Genomic DNA, 16,439 nt, shown 5'->3' with positions numbered 1-16,439 from the left:
GTGCGATAAAGATGATGACAATGTATTTTTCCAACTATTAGAACGCCACCCCCTCCACGGTTGCTGCGGTCACGGCGGTACATGGTAAAGTTAAGATAAGCGGGAAGCACTTCGTTACCGAGGATATCTTCAGTTAACCAGGTTTCAGTTATATTGAGAATGTGCGCGTCAATTTCGTCGATGAAGCTAAGGAGCTGGTCACGCTTTGGAATTACGCTCCTTATTTTGGTGAATGCGATATGTATATCGAGGTATGATGGAGGACGTCTGTTGTGCGCATGATTCGTTGCGAGTCATTCGCTACCATCGGCGTTGGGAACACATGCCTTACATTCCGTCACCACGTCAGTAGTGGGGTTGGAAATTACGCACTTTTTTCCAGCGTGCAGTTTATCTTGTCGTAGTTTGAAGGCACATTTTTGGGTCGAATGAATTGCAGTAATTTGGAACGAGCAAGATGAGTTTCAGGGACAAAATCTTATCTGATTGCGCAGACTGCGTTCTTCAGTTTGGGGCCACAAGACAATGTTTTATTCTTCTTAAAATGGGATAATTTAATATTAATTGGGCGCTGTTTATCCGTCCAGTATTTTCCTAGTCGATGTGCACGTTCTATAATACCTGTGTCTAGTTGCACACCAAGCACAGTAGAGCAAAGGGCTCTTACATGTTTTTCAGATTCTTCCAATGTTTCTTGTTCGGAGTTTTCAAGGCCAAAAAAGGTAAGTTGTTTCTTGGCATACGATTGCTTGCATCAACATTGGCGGCATGAAGGACTGCAAGTTCCCGTTTTAATTCGTTATTTTAATCTATTTTCGAATCTTCTGGTTCCTTCTTGTGAGCAAATTTTTCCAACAAAGAAATGCGGTTGTTTATTTCAGATATTAGTTTTTCGTGGTTGTCTTGCGTAGCCTTAAGTTCCTTTAGCTCAGATATGATAGAAGTAGATATGATCACCTGTGCGTCCTCGAGGCGTTTGAGGGTGTCTAGAACGGATGAATTGTCAAATAACGTCGGTGGCCCTGCGTTGAGCTCAACGTCACCTGATGTATAACATCAGTTAGGATAATAGGTGTGATAATATACACTCGCAGCTCATTTGCATATCGCTACGCCGCTTGATCACATAGGGGCAAGACACGCTGCAAGGCAGTGGTTGCTAATTTTATATTCATTGGAATTATTCATGTATCCAGCCAGTAATGTCAGCAGCGTGCGGTGTCGTACCCTAGGTCATCTGCGGTGGGTCGCGGTATATATGCCGCTCGGGTGGGTCTGGTGATTGATCACGTCGATGAAGGGCTGGGTTCCCAGGTGAGCAGCGGTATCAGGGCTATGTTCGGAGCGTAGTTGAGTACAGGGCCGAGCACACGGTCTTTGCGCACTCGGCACTGCGAACGGTTGACGGGACTTGAGGGCAGGGGCATTCAGCAGCAGGCAGCCAGAACAGCAGAACCTGTAATGTCAGCAGCGGGTTGAGCATGGTGCAGCGGTGTCGTGCCCCCATCTCGCCTCCCACGCCAGACTGTGCCGCACGCGTGGTCTGCTGCACCATGGGTGCGGCACGCACGGCTCCTGCCTCCTCCTCCCGTCTGGCTCTATGCAGTCTTAGCCCACACTTAGTCACAAGAAAATAAAGCTCACAGGATCGTTACGAGGGTGCAACGCTTATGTTTGATACTCCGCTGTGCTGTGAAAAGGCGCAGGACAGACAGCTGCGTTGAATTCAGGTTGCGCCTGTTGCAGCCTTCTATTTCATCCCTGGGTTTCCGTTAGCAACGTCTTCAAGGTGTGTAGGCTTACGCACATTTTGTTTTTCGCCTAGTAGAACTAACGTTATTATTTTTTGTTTTGACAACACGTACGAGGCTGAAGCTTGCTCCGAGGCTCATGCGAGTCTCTAAGCGATAGGGGGTTTCAACTTGTAGAAAATCAGTGACCAGAAACCGCGTATCTGCATCGTATGCCCACGTCGTCTTTTCTTTCGGTCACGCAAGCTGCTCTTTACATACGTTTGATGTTGCATGTGCATATGTGCTTTTGTAGCCCTTAGAATATTTGCTCAAGGTGCATCAACTTTCAGCCTGCACGCATTATGTTATTACTGCTTTATTTTTCAGCTTTATCAGAGCTAGATAAAAAAATGGCCATCGTTATATGCTGATGCCGCAGTGCTGTGTACATTGTGCATTGAATGGTGCATACATATGCGTCTGCTGTTTGTATCCATTTATTGCAAAGAGCACAGCTAGTAAACTTAAATTACTTCTCTGTGGAGCTGCTATTTGCTCCTATATAAACAGGATCGGGTGTATTTCTGAAGTCATATCTCCTTTGTGTGTAAAATGCTATGACATTTCAAGCAAACAGATAAGTGCAGGACGGCTGAGCCAGCACGCATTCACACGAGTGGATAGGTGTACTACACCATACGTAACGCAAGTAAGTGCCTGAAATTTGGCACATACGTGCGCTTAGATGCCTGAAGGCTCTTTGAAGAAGGAGAAATAATTTCATTGAACCAGAGCCGAGAAATCGACTACTAACCTTTTGGGGCTTTCCCTGAGACGCATAACTTTTTGGACGCTGCCAGTTGTGGGGACGTTTTTTGGATGTGTTCTGGAAAAATGAGCATCACTTGAGAGATTCCAAATGTCATAATGCGTTATTTTTGGGAGATTTTGAGGTGGTTTTGTGTTTGTTGAGTTATACACAGCGTCTTCTTATGCTGCATGTTAAGTCTTCAAAAAAAAAAAAGTCACCTCAGCACCACGAGCGGGAAAGACCAACCTTAGTTTTATGTGCTTTATGTGCCGCTGAAATGCCGCGAAGCGCAAACATAGTGCTTCCCTTTGCCAGTAGTTGGCTGCAAACGTGGATTACGATGCACAAATGCATCTTTTTCCGGAAACAAAACTACACAAAGTGCTCTGGGGTGCAGTCGCACCCAAGAAATCTGCCAAGACATCCATCGTCATGCGGCACGCATCCTGCAGCCAATCCTTCTTGCGTGGGTCCCACGTGACCTCCTGAGCTCACAAAGCTGTGCATATTCTGCGACCCGCCTCGTCTTTGGGTCGAGTCCTCACTCTGGACGACACCATCCTCCTTTTAACAAGAAAGAAACACCTCAGCGCCACACACGTGCTCTAATCCGTCCGTGTGCGGCAAACCCTCCCCCGTAGTTTTTTACCCATGTAGAGGTTGCTCTTCGGAGGATCCGGGCCGGTGTCGCCTTAACTCCAGCCGTCACACGAAAGTGGCCGCAATTTCAAGTATTATATCCTCGTCCCGGGTGTCCAGTTTGCAACAGAAATACTGAGGCCGATATTCACCACCGGCTGTCGGTTTTCCCGGTGCTGAAGGCGACGAGAATTTGGCACCTGGCGGCAGCGGGTCTCTCGCCGAACAATCCGGAGTCATACACCGCTTGTACACACGGACCGCATCATCGTTTACTCCTCGCCCTAATTAGATCGAACCTTTTTAAAAAAAAAATGTTGCAACAAAAAGCACGAACACGGTAGAGGTTTGTGATTGAGGAGTGTTTTTTTTTTGCACTGTACGATATATTCATTGAAATATAGGAAAACTGCGACGCAGCTGTTGGACCCGAAAGCTCGCTCTCATCTGACTAGCCTGACAAAATACGACGTTTACGCTTCCTAGCTTTTGTGTTCTGTTTTAGTAGCGCATTCACAGTATTGACTCTACTCGTTCTGCGTAACTTTTAAAAACACAGCGGCGCCACTGCCTGGGATGTTGACTGATAAATTTTATTGACTGAAATAGGGGTTAGGAGTAGAGGGTTAGGAAGGGGTCGGTCAGAGATTAGTGGTCGCATTCTTTGCTCCAAGAAAACGTTGGCCTCAGATGCGGCTCTGACTCGCTGTACCAACGTGAGCGGAGGCTACGGATCCGAGTCGGCTAGAAAGTTGTTCCACTGCCCAAGACTAGGGCCATCTATTTTAGGCATTAGGGGGGCTAGTCTTGTGTCCCCATGTTGTGTGGTATAACGTAGAGGAGACTCCGCGCCAGACACATTCGCTGTTGAAAAGTGTGGGCCATATCTTGCGGCACAGTGCTTTGCTCTCACGTGGGAGTGCATACTTCGTACGCTTCTCCCCACACGTCCGGAAAGTTTCCACGTGTGTTTCTAGTGATGGCAAGGGCTGTATACCAGTGTCTCCGCCCACCGGCTAGTGAAGCTCAGACGACGGCGCCTACCCTAGTGTTGCACTCAACCTCAGCGCCGCGGACGTTAACGATCGTGTGTTGCCTATATGCGTCTGGGCCTCCCGGCCGGCCGTCTAGACTTGTTTCCTATAACCTTATTGTTTGGCAAAACTCGACAAGCGGCAGGTGAGTCTGAGACCATCTAGTAATTTTGTCTTCTGTTGGCTTCCGAAATCGCCAGGGCTGTTGCCACCTCTTCTGCCGTCCGGGTGCATTTGGTTGGTATGGTTATTCCGTATATTGACTTGCCTTGCGAGTCAGTGACCACGCCTGAGGTCGCGTCTCAGCCCGTGTACTATCAGTAACAAATGAAACGCGAACAAGAAAACTGAGGTAGCAGCAAAAATACACCATCATATTAGCTCCTAGAGAGCATATACAGGCGAGGTTGATTAACACTTCTGTAGAAGAGTCTTCGCACTTTCTAAACGACATTAACCTCCGCTAGCACAGAGTTTCCTCTGCCTAAGTTTTGGTGTTTGTGGCTCAGTTGTCTTCTTCGCGATTCATTTCTTGCTGAGAGTCCTCGATGCGCCCTCGTAAATCACAAACCGTTCTGTTTTGAACTGTTTGTACAAGATTTGGGCTCTGGCATTCCTCCTGTCCTCTTCGCTGGCCTCCTCTATATTCCTGGACAGCGGTCTAACCACGAAGGCGTCTGTTTTCTGGTGCGATGTTGGTGGTTTGATCGCTATTGTCTTCTCCGCTGGGATATCCGATTGTATGAGGAGGGTGCGGCACGTCCTGGTCTCTTGCAGTCTTCTCATCTGGGCGTCGACCATGCCAAATGTGCAGTGAAGTGGAATAGGAGCTACGCAAACAGCATAAGCCGAAGGCTAAATTCGACGACTCGCTCGAGACCACTTGGGCGTTTCACGGACCTTCAACGAGAGCAAGTACCCCCGAGGCCGTCAGCACCCGATGACCACCGCACATACATCCCACTCCATATATCCCCATCGCTCAGACCGTTGTCTTGGGAGTAAAATTTACGACATGCTCGCAGAAACTACAGCTGTAATGTGAAGCCGCGGAAAAGGTTTTGCTTGCTGCGCGATGTACGGAAAAATTAGTGGGATGCTTCGCGTGCAGCCCGTGAAGCCTCTCGTAAGATGCATGTAGGTGAGGTACACTCCGTCGAGTAATAAAGGAGTTGCTCCATATCCTGCATACACCAGGGTGTACACACCCGGGTCCTCGGAAACAACGTCCCCGCTTACGTCTGCACAAAAATAAATGTTCAGGACGAACATCCAGAGGTAAGGGTTCAGAAGCACCAACGGCAACCTCAAGCATTGCAGAAGCTGATACGCGCGGTGGCGATGGTTTTATAGTAAATTGCTCGCGCCTAGCGTGCAAACAGTGTGACGAGGTGGCATGTCTGTGCTGATATGAATAAAAGACCTTGGAAAAATAAACGCAACAAAACCTCGCTGCTTCCCCACACTCATGAAGAGTCAAAAGATGCACACTCCTTAGAGGTTACGTCGTGAAACTGCACTGCAGAGCCTTCCTCTATGTCTAATGGCGCAGTAGCCGAATAAAAAGAATCGTGCGTGAGCCTATTGCTCTCATTCATGTGTTTCAGGCCTTTCAAATCGTTGTGTTGTCCAAAGGTAAATCTGCACTATATCGGATACAACAACAAAATAGCGAAATATCTCTGAAACGAGGTCCTAAAGCCATAACATCTACAGGTTTTCATGACCCGGTTAACCTACTGTTAACCGCCACCAACGAAAGAGTGATAGTGGAATAACGGTTTAACTTAGCGCGACAGAGAATTAACCCTGAGTGTAACCACCGCGTCATGAAAATTGGTCGCCGCCATTGGCTACAGGGCCTTTTAGTTAAGCATTTGCCGCTTCAAATCAAATTCGAGCAGTTGTCTTCGAATATCGAGTGACAATAAAGCGCTTATACCTTTATTCATAAAACCGTAATTTATTTTCACATGCTGCAATTTCGTGTGAGAATTGGTGAGTAAGCTGTAATACTAAATGAACGGTTCAAACCGGTAAAATTAAGAACACTGCGATCATTGTCATAACCGGAACAGGCACAGATAGAGATTCAGAAACTAATTCCACGCTGGATCATAGTCACGCATAAAATAAGAAATCACAAAAAAATTCTAACTTATCCTAAAGAAAAACGACAAAAATCTCAAACGACGCTTTGTAAAATTCCTTGTCGAGCATAAAATTGATTTTAAAAATTTTACGCCTCCAGGACGGTTGACGGAGCCATCATCTTGCTGCGTCGCAGTCTGCGACGATCGCCTTTTCTTTGCCCGCAAAGAAAACTATTGGTTAATTCACTCGCAGATATATTCTTTCAGGTATTCATGCACCGGTATACACATTTTTTTTTAATTCTGTTTGGTCGTGTCACCAAATGTCTGTACGCTCGAATGTTCACCCTACACAGGAGAAAGCACTTAGTTTTTGAATACGAATGGTCAATAATTAAACACTATATTGCATAAAAATTCTAAGGAGTAGGCAAACATCCATCACTTCATGGTTGCATGTAATATTGGCAGAGAAATCAGTTCTTTGGTGATTTCCGTGTTTGGGACATTTTTGCGGGGATCTATAGGTGTAGTGCTGAAGAAAAATAGTAGTTCTGAGTGCAGCTTCGTCCCGGCCACGCGATCACTTTGACTCGTGTCCTCGCCTCCCCAACAACAAAGCATCTTGAATACTGTAGACCTCGAAGCAGTTACACCGGTTTAATCCTTGTATGACGGCGCTCAACATAGCTCGGGCTCTTGGAAAACAATACGTGCATGCAGAGCGGGTCCCGCCTCTTGCGGAAAGCGAACATTTTCTTTCTTCGACCTTAATCCCCATGCCAGCGCGGTGAGTTAAAGTGAAGCAGTGTCTTTTAAAGCTGGTTTTATGCGAATCATGATAAACACGGGGCAGGAGAGGCTTGAGAGCATGAATTTGGTAAAGAAAAATATATACACCGGGAGCAGCCATGCGCTTCTCAGGCAGGAAACGGGCTCGTCGCGTGCCGTCCGCCGCATAGGCCCGTGTCGACTCCGTTCTTCCTCTGTTGGGAGAGCACTAGACCCGAGAGTTGCTCTTCCCAGGTGAGGCCTCCGACGCGCCACGGAAAGCGCTTGCGGGTGGCGGCCACCACTTCCGGACACTCTTCGTAGCCGGCGGCTGCCTCTGGTCCAGAAGGCGTAAGCGGCGTCGAGGACGAATTCGCGCTGAAGGGAGGACTGCCGGTACCGTGCTTGCACACTGCCAGGGCGTCCTCGTCGGTGGGGCCTCCACGGACATCGCCGCCCTTGAGTAAGCCGTCGTCCTGGAGCGGCAGACTGCTGTCCTTGGTGGAGCTAGGCTCGTCTCCTGAGAAACCAAGAGAAAGGGATCAGTCCTCTATAGATGCGTCACGTGGCGTCTAGGCGCAGCACTTATTAACCGATATGCAGTGGCTTTGCAGGGGATTCAAAAGCAGTGTCCCTCACCGTGGTCACGCTACACCGGGGGACCAAGAATTCGAGTGCGCTAGGTATTTTTAGAAAATTTGAAATGATGCAAACGTGAGCCTTTAAGAAAGTAAGAAGGTGTAACGATGTACGGGTCTAGTGCTTGTCTCGCTCTATTTCAGCTGCCTTTCGCTTTACATTCTAAATTACTTGAGAAATTCTTGAAATTCTTTAAATTTTGAAAAATGAACGAGATCCAACTCTCACAACTCCCAGAAGCCAGTTTACGAAGGGAGTTATGTGCATGCAGTCTCTAACGACAGTGAAGCGAAACTCAAAAACAGCATCATCAACCCAACCGAATTCGTTTCCTAAAATTTCGTAATTCGCGATACCTACCCTCAAGTATCGTCGATTTTGGCGTTGTGAGACTAAGGCACGCGCATACGTTTGAATCGATGTGTAGGTAAAACAAACTATGCACAGGCACATTTACTGCCCCCGAAAACAGCGTGTGTGTCACTGAAAAAAAGAACTTTACAAAACGTGAATGCTGTCCCATAGAGGAGACATCTGGACTACTTCGTGGCCTTGAACACGATCAGGCATGGCAGAAGAGCGAAGAGACGAGCACGAAGTACGACTGTGCATGAAGAGTGCTGTTTTTTATGTGTTTTGCAGATAGTAAAACGCTAAGCAACTCAAACTTAGCCGCAGCGACCATCTTTCTTAAGTTCTCGAGCTGAAGCTTATTCCACCGGGTTATTTTTTTTAGTCTTCACGTTCGCGCTGGACGCTTTCTGCGAAAACGTTGGTCGGTATGGCATCTGAGTTTATTTGGCAGATAGACTCGGGCATCCCGACAAGATTGCCTTCTTTTTTTGACAGTCCACTAGAAGAGATGCTTGATCTTTAAGTAGTTGGCTGTTCTCAAAGGCACAACGTGCAATACTGGCGCGCCCTTAGACCGCGAGCACTCAATAAACACCGTCCGCAATAGATTGCTTCCGGGCTTCTCGGCTGGCAGCAGGAACATTATTGAGGTCTTCGTCTTTCGCCCTTGTCTTTTCGTGCTCGTGGTTTTCGCAGCATGCTTCCGAGCGGCGTGCGGACAATGGCACCAGTAACGCAATCATAGGATATGATAGCAAAAAAAAGTTCAGGAAGGGCATGCCACAAAATGGTTACGCCAGGACGGAAATTACACTATCAAGAACAAAGAAGCAAGTACCCCCAGTTTTAGAAGCATTTGCATGAAGCCTTTCAAAGCAGCGATAATTACCATAACAAAGAACAGTTCTGCGTGCGAGGGTTCTTAACCGTAAGGCAAACCTAACCGATCGCTTGGACGTAATCAAGTACAACTGGGCTACGTGCGTAGTCGTTTTACAACAACAGCCATGCTAGCTACAGTCCCAGCAGTGGATAACACTATCGAGGTGAAGGGAGCACTGATTATTGGTTCTTTTTAGTGTTGTGACACTACTAACCACATTTTCCAATTTCGGGCATGCGTACATACGTCTCTGAAGGCTATATAAATACAAGGTGGCAGGAGGCCCACCTGTCAGCTGTGTTCTGGGCAATCTGCTAGGTGTGTACACCTCTGTGAACACCTGGCAGGCCTTCACCTCGGTGACGGCCTTTCGGCCTTTACCCAGGTGTTCACACAAATGCATTTAGGGTTAACACCTTTGTGGAAAATTCCTTACAGATTAGGAAGACAGACATTACCTGGAGCATGCAAGGGCCTCAGCAAAAAGGAAGAGGTCATATGGAGAAAGTTACAGGCGGGAGTTTTTCCGAACCCACTCGCACTAAGCAGATGGCATCCGGCGATCCAAGACCCCAGGTGTAAACAGTGTAATGAAATAGCAGACATGATCCACATGGTGTGGACATGCCCTAGCCACAACGAACCAGACAGGAATATAGAGTCCTGGGAGGCTTTAATGGCCAGCCAGAAAGAAGAAGAACAAAAAGAAGTCATCCGTCTGGCCCTGGACACCGCTGAATCCCAAGGGATCCCAGCCTGCTGAAAGGGGAGGAAGATGACGGCGGTCAAGACTAGTCTTTTTCGCCCTCTGATTCCTTGACGGGTGCAAATAAAGTTATTCCATCATCATTCCGAGAAAAGGCTCTTAAGACAAAGGGCTTTATGGTAAAGGCCATTAGATGAATGTCTTTGGCACGACTGCGCGGCACTCCGCCCCTAGCCAGGCTAAACCGTCTCCGATTTTTTTTCTTAGACGGTAAGCGAAAGGGAACGCTTTTTCCTGTCCAGGAAATCATTCGTACGTGACCCAATGAGAGCACCTTGATCCTCCGGCGACTTGGATCTTCGCTTGGGCCCCTGGTGCCCCCTGGCGTCTAGGTCGGCGCCGTCGGCGTTGTCCGGGTCCACAGCGGTGGCTGACTTTGCACCGCTGTCATCGTGGCCCCCTGGGCTCTGCTGCATCGCCGCAGTCTTTGGGTCACTGCTCGCCTCTGCCTTGCTGCTACTTTCTGGCAACTGCGAACGAGTCGACGGCATAATAATAATAATAATAATAATAATAATAATAATAATAATAATAATAATAATAATAATAATTGGTTTATGCGGAAAGGAAACGGCGAAGTATCTGTCTCATACATCGTTGGACACCTGAACCGCGCCATAAAGGAAGAGATAAATGAGGGAATGAAAGAAGAAAGGAAGAAAGAGGGGCCGTAGTGAAGGGCTCCGGAATAATTTTGACCACCTGGGGATCTTTAACATGCACTGACATCACACAGCACACGGGCGCTTTAGCGTTTTGCCTCCATAAAAACGCAGCCGCAGCGGGCGCATCAGACGAAAATGCGCACACATGCCTTCCTGTTTCTCGCCGTCGAATTGAGACGCGCAAATATAATCCAGAGGCGATCAGTTCCGACATGTATATTAAGGATATCAAGAATGCTTCTAAAAATTCGGTGGATACTTAACCTCAGCGTAACGGTAAAAAGCGACAGCATCTTATATCGGCCTGGTGTCCTATTTGCATACCAACTCGCAGACACGGGCACTGTCGGGGAAGACACAGAAGGCATCTTTTTAACCAAGTCGAACAAATGTGCCTTGATCGCCTTGGTGTAGCTGTCTGACCTACGACCCAAGTGTCACAGGTCCAATTCTCATCTAATCACCCCAATTTTCTTTTTTGAGCGTGATCAATTTACATTCCTACTATGACGTTTCGGCCTTATAATCACAGCTAACCTAGTGTTTAGTCACTTTTCAATTGCTCCAGCTCCTCGTGTGACGTCATGGCCCTCTCGACCAATCAGGATTATCTCGACAGGCCAACTACGACGCCGTTCTCTCCGCTCAACAAGACCCTTTACGCTATCGCGTTTCCATCGGATATCTACTTTCGCTTGCAAACGCAAGATGGGCAGTAAAGCCAGAACGTGACTGAATGTCATGTGCCGTGCTGTGCCTAGTTCGATCAGCCAATGAACTCAGTGGCACCGAAGCTGGTGATAAACAGACCCTGCAAGCGTGGAAGGAGAATGGCATGCCTCTAGTTCTTCTCTATTTACGCTGGCCATCTCACATGCTGTCTCAGAACGCTGTTATGGGGACAGTGCAACGTGACGAAAGGAGTTAACGTGGTCTCTGGACTGTCCGCCTTGCGTACCCTCACTCCGTTCCAGATGGCGAACAGGTGCCCCTTAAACCAGGCCGTGCCCAAGGTAGGGATGAGCGTGAACGGCACCAGGTAGAGCAGCGCCGGCTGCGCGCTGCGCATCAGCTCCAGGGCGATGAAGGTGGCCACCATGCCCAGACCGTACGCTGTAAACGAAGCAGCACGCCGGCGGTTACTGCGTTCGTTACCCTGCAGCCCTCTTTCAGCTACTATACAGCCGTGGGCACAAGCGGCAGCCATCAGCTCCCGGACCTGTGCTGACCGGCGCGTGAGAACAATGATACCCTGTGGAAACACCCAGTTCGCGGTTGTAGCTCCTGTTGCTAGTTTGAGTAACTCGACATTGCGAAATCCGCATCAGAAATCAACGAGGAGTTTGCTATATTCTCGCACTGCTTACACGTGGAGCCAGTGACCCGTAGGACGCTCTCTTTGTTGTTGTTGTTGCCTGAAAAGATGATGGCACATACCCACGGTGGATTGGATTGGAGCAAACTTTATTTGTGCCTGCAGTTGGGCGCTCGCGCGCCCCGACGAGGGCCTACGTCGTCTACGAGGTTGCCGTTACTCGGCGCGGGTCTCCGCTCGCCGTTGCCGCCTCGCTGGGTCCTTTCGAGCGCCCCCAGGACCTGCTGGACGGCCCATAGCTGTTGGTCTTGGTCGTTGCTGTTCGCGGCTGCCTCCAGCCGCGGCGGCATTGTTCTTAATCTTGCTTCCTTTGGATTTTTGATGCAGTCCCACGAGATGTGCGTGTGATCTGCCGTCTCCCTCCGGCAGACTCTACACGTATCGGTCGGGTAGGTCTCGAGGTACATGCGATGCATCAGTACCGGGCTCGGTAGCGATCCGGTCTGGAGCTGTCTCAGTAGTACCGCCTCCGCTCGACTCAGCCTCGGGTGCGGGGGTGGGAGAGTCCTGCGAGCCAGGCGGTAGGCCTTCGTGATTTCGCTGTAGTCCGTCATGCGGTGCTTGGCTCCGAACCACGTCGGACGGTGTGTTGCCGGGGCGCGGTTGGTTAGCGCTCGCGCCGCTGCGTGTGCCGTCTCATTGTGGTTCTCACTGCGTTCCGACGCGTCGCCCGCGTGCGCCGGAAACCACTTGATTCTTACGCTTCTGTCTTGCAGTTTGGTCGCTCGTAGTACGCGCTCGGCCTCCCTGCAGACTAGGCCTTTGGCGAAGTTTCGCACCGCCTGTCTCGAGTCACTCAGCACCGTGTAGCAGTCTGCGTCGGCGATGGCCAGGGCGATGGCCATCTCCTCCGCTTCTCACGCTCGCTGCCGTCCTCGTGGCGCCGGTCGACGCCTCTATGACGACCGCTGCGAAGGCGTTCCGTTGGTATTCGGCCGCGTCCACGTACCGCGCGTACTCGTCGTTGGCGTGCAGGTCGATGAGAGCCTTGGCCCTCGCCACTCTTCTTCCCTTGTTAAACTAGGGGTTCATGTTCATTGGCCAGGGTTTGATGCAGCTCTCTTTATTAGAGTAAACAGAGCACGCGAAGACCAAGCTCGAGAATCGGTCACTGTTAAAGCGGATCGTGCTTCGAATATCTCGCGCTCACAAGTAATGTCATTAAATGTGCGCGCACGTGCCGCTCAGCTGTATGTCCGAACGAACAGCTTGAAATCTGTTTTTCGAGCTCTGATATTTAGCGTCTCGATATAGCATAACGATGCACTTAATCACGATTCGGCACCGCACTTGGCGGTCTTTTTGCAGATATAAACTGTATTTAACTAAAAAGGCAAAGAATGACGTGAGATAAAGGCATGCTATTGATTGTACTTACAAACGCAGGCTATATAATAGTAAAATCTTCTGCCCAGCGCTAGAAGGTCGAATGTGTGGCAGTAGGATATCAGGAGACCTACAAGAACGCAAGGATGTTAGAAATAACACGCCAAACAAAAAGCCATCTCAAAGGAAAGAAAAACTTTAGGGGTCAATAAATGACTCATTTCGTGTGACATGGCTATAGTACAGAACCTCCATATGCGCCTTTACGCAGTACCACATATCACGCATCGTACTTACTGAGGTTGCGCGCATTGAGGTTGCGATACGGGGCACACCGGCTCCCATTGACCCCCCCCCCCCCCCCCCCCGCGAGGGTTTATTGACGGTTGCACTGCCGACTGATGGCTTACGCTAGTTGGGACTAACAATTCTCTGCCAAAACACGGTACAATCGAGCCAGGTTAATCCCGCACATGTGCAATATTCAGGCGGCCCACAATTTTGCACCAGAAACCGCCTCGTAGGGCTAGATGGTGCTTCCTGTTTCGGGATATACATATAAGGCAATGCATGCATTTCATTTTACCCGCTTAGAGCTGATTCCATTCAAACTCTAATTCTATACCAAATCTAATTCAACTCTTTAATACCATGACAGGGCGTGACGGCGTATACGCCGGGTTTTTTTTCTCCAACAGGGCTTCTATGCTATAGCACAATATAGGCTAAAAATCTTGCTCTCTTTCTCTTCGGTTTCTCATACCTTCAAAAGCAACAACTCAAACAGGACATGAGTGTTCACCCAACGCTGATAATTCACTCGAAGAGAACACGAGCTAGGGTATATGATTAGGAACAAAACTTGGAAGCTATGGCTGCCCGATTTCAGTGCTTCCTTCACGCTGCCTACCGACACAACGCATCATGTTGTTCGAAGTGACAACTTGGTGCCTCTTAATGAACCACCACCGTCGCCAAGGCGTCAGTCAATAGTGTTGGCTTTCAACACTCTCCCACAAGTCGAGCTTTGTCGGGCAAATATTTTGAAAACTGATAAACTATAAGGCACTGTTATCGAAATATTTAAGGTTATGGTCCATTATTCTTATAAGTAGGAAAATCTTTCTTTTGAAGTGTTTCCAGCTATCGCGTCGAAAAGTTAGGACTGCCATAGAAAACCAATGGGGAACGCTTTTGACGATAGCAAATACGTGAATGAAAAATAAAATACACAACTTCCGTCCGGTGATCTGTAAGATTAATGTAAGATTTCACTATAGTGAAATCCTACATTATGTGAAAATTTGCGTTCATAAATGGTTTCCTGCTCAAAAATGCTTTTGTCCAGAATTGCTGCCTAGACAAAAAACAGAGCAAAGTTCAGCTGCTTACAAAAAAATTTCAAGAAGTTTGAACATCATTGTATCCCAATTTAGGCTTATAAATTTTGCCGAAGCCAAGACTCACACCGCCGCCGAATTAACTTGTCTGAGCGTGCGTGCGTGTGCTTGCACGCGTGTGCCTTCCTATAGCAAACTTCTCAACATCAAAACGGCGCGTTTAACTGAGATCGCAAGAAAGCAGCCGTGCAGCATCAATAATATCAGTGGACGCCGTGCGTGGTTCGTTCTAAAACTTGGAAGCTACATAGCCATGACAAATTATTTGGTTGCAAGCTTATTCATTAAATTACTCGTCCGTTCAGCTGCTCGCTCAGTCAGTTTGTATCCTGAATGGAAGATGATAAACTTTGTTCTACGCAAAATAACCAGGGTAGCAAACATTTACAACAATGAGAACACACTGGTTCACGCTCTATGATCGGTGTGAAGCAACATTATATTACAATATTAAGAAACAAGCAAAATGCTTGAGCCCAGCTACGTCAGTAGCGATACATGCATGTTTTAGAACCTCAGATAAACATCAATTTACTGGGAAGCATTATTAATTCTGTGAGATATTCCAATGATTGATGCGAATTTTTTTTTAATTTTCACAATCCCTTCAATCCCCGCCCAATGACTGCGTACAGACGGCCATGGCAGTAATTAGCTAGCTTTGGCATGGCGTATGCTCGCAGCGAAGTTATATTCACGTGTAAAGATGTGTATTTAATAAAGCGTTTCTTCGATAAACCCCAGTATTATAGGTTGTAACTTAAGATGCTTCGAATGCTGTAACACCTTAGAAAACTATCTTGTATTCACCTCACACTGTTCTTACAGGCAACGCTTTCTGTTGTATCTTACTACTTTGCTTAATTCTCGTTCTCATAATAGCCCTGTTTTGTTACTTACCTTGAATGGGGCCGCATAATTTTCCAACAAACAACGGGTGCGGCACTCGCAGGAAAGATGAAAAGGCGGGCAGTCTAAAGCGCCACCACTTATCATGGACGAAGACAGCGAACATTGCAAGCGGGAAACAGCATCACATGAGGTACAGTGTTTGCATGCATAACTACGGAGGGCTGTGGCGCTGCGATCGCTTACCTGGCGCTAGGATGTCTCCCAGACCCAGGATGGAGAATTTGAGCTGGAAACAGTTGTAGTACACCCCGCGATAGATCCGCGGGAATTTGATGACCATGGGCAGCACCTCCTTAACGCTGCCGCCTTTGGCCACCTCAACCATCACGCTCTCGCGGTTCTGCCCAGGGAAAAAAAATGGAGGGGGGGGGGGGGGGTGGCGGGGGCAGAAAAGGCAAAGGTGGCATTCAACACATTTCTGTGGAAGGACGCCGTGTCATTAAGGCATTCTTAGTAGAACCACCCTCAAATAACACAGATTTGTATTGCGTTTTCTTTTCGACTATTCCTCACACTAGCATTCTACATACTGTAGCCACCGGCCCAGATAACCAGGCTGCCAACTGGAAAAGTTCTCAATATATAACAACGGTCTATAGTAACCTGCTGCCCCGGCTAGCGCATCGATGACTGTCAGGTGTTGGCTACCGCACAAGTACCGGCAGAGAACACACCATCCTTATGGAAATGTAGCTTTGCTCATTCCGTGCTTTATTATCTGAGGCTTGCTCCAGCTTACATGACAACGCACGCTTTCAGCTAGTCATAGTACTGAGCGCTCTGGCCCACCACAGCATGCATCTTTCGTTAGAATAATTTCGAGGCTTCTTATCTATAATACAATATGTATATTAAACGCACGTGAGCAATATATGTTTTGCTCTCATTTACATATGCAAACATTACGACCAAATTTCTAGGTGTTGCAACCGGGACCTGAGTGAAATGTGGACCTGCAATCCCGAATACTAAATAGGGACTTCGCTATCCAGTTTATTTACTTTTGTCAGAAATCAGGGCGCAAAAATGGGGGCCACT

The 16,439-nt window shown here is 48.1% G+C and overlaps 1 protein-coding gene across 3 annotated transcripts in view; it reads right to left on the bottom strand.

Annotated features, from left to right (window-relative positions):
* Positions 1-6,184: 6,184 nt before the first annotated feature.
* LOC144121837 (signal peptide peptidase-like 2A) overlaps positions 6,185-16,439 on the bottom strand; it is a 37,028-nt gene continuing 26,773 nt past the window's right edge. For 2 of the 3 annotated variants that reach the window (XM_077655253.1, XM_077655254.1), the window contains 5 exons: positions 15,585-15,741; positions 13,142-13,219; positions 11,347-11,501; positions 9,998-10,193; positions 6,185-7,601 (listed from right to left, as the gene is read on the bottom strand). In XM_077655253.1, the coding sequence (XP_077511379.1) occupies positions 7,231-7,601; positions 9,998-10,193; positions 11,347-11,501; positions 13,142-13,219; positions 15,585-15,741 (957 nt within the window). In that variant the 3' untranslated portion in view covers positions 6,185-7,230. The remainder of the gene's footprint in view (positions 7,602-9,997; positions 10,194-11,346; positions 11,502-13,141; positions 13,220-15,584; positions 15,742-16,439) is intronic. The other variant, XM_077655255.1, reaches the window with a different exon arrangement.

The sequence above is a fragment of the Amblyomma americanum genome, chromosome 2, assembly GCF_052857255.1.
Source record: "Amblyomma americanum isolate KBUSLIRL-KWMA chromosome 2, ASM5285725v1, whole genome shotgun sequence".
Lineage (NCBI taxonomy): Eukaryota > Metazoa > Arthropoda > Arachnida > Ixodida > Ixodidae > Amblyomma > Amblyomma americanum.
Note: the sequence above shows the minus strand (reverse complement) of the source record. Positions and strands in the feature narration are given on the sequence as shown.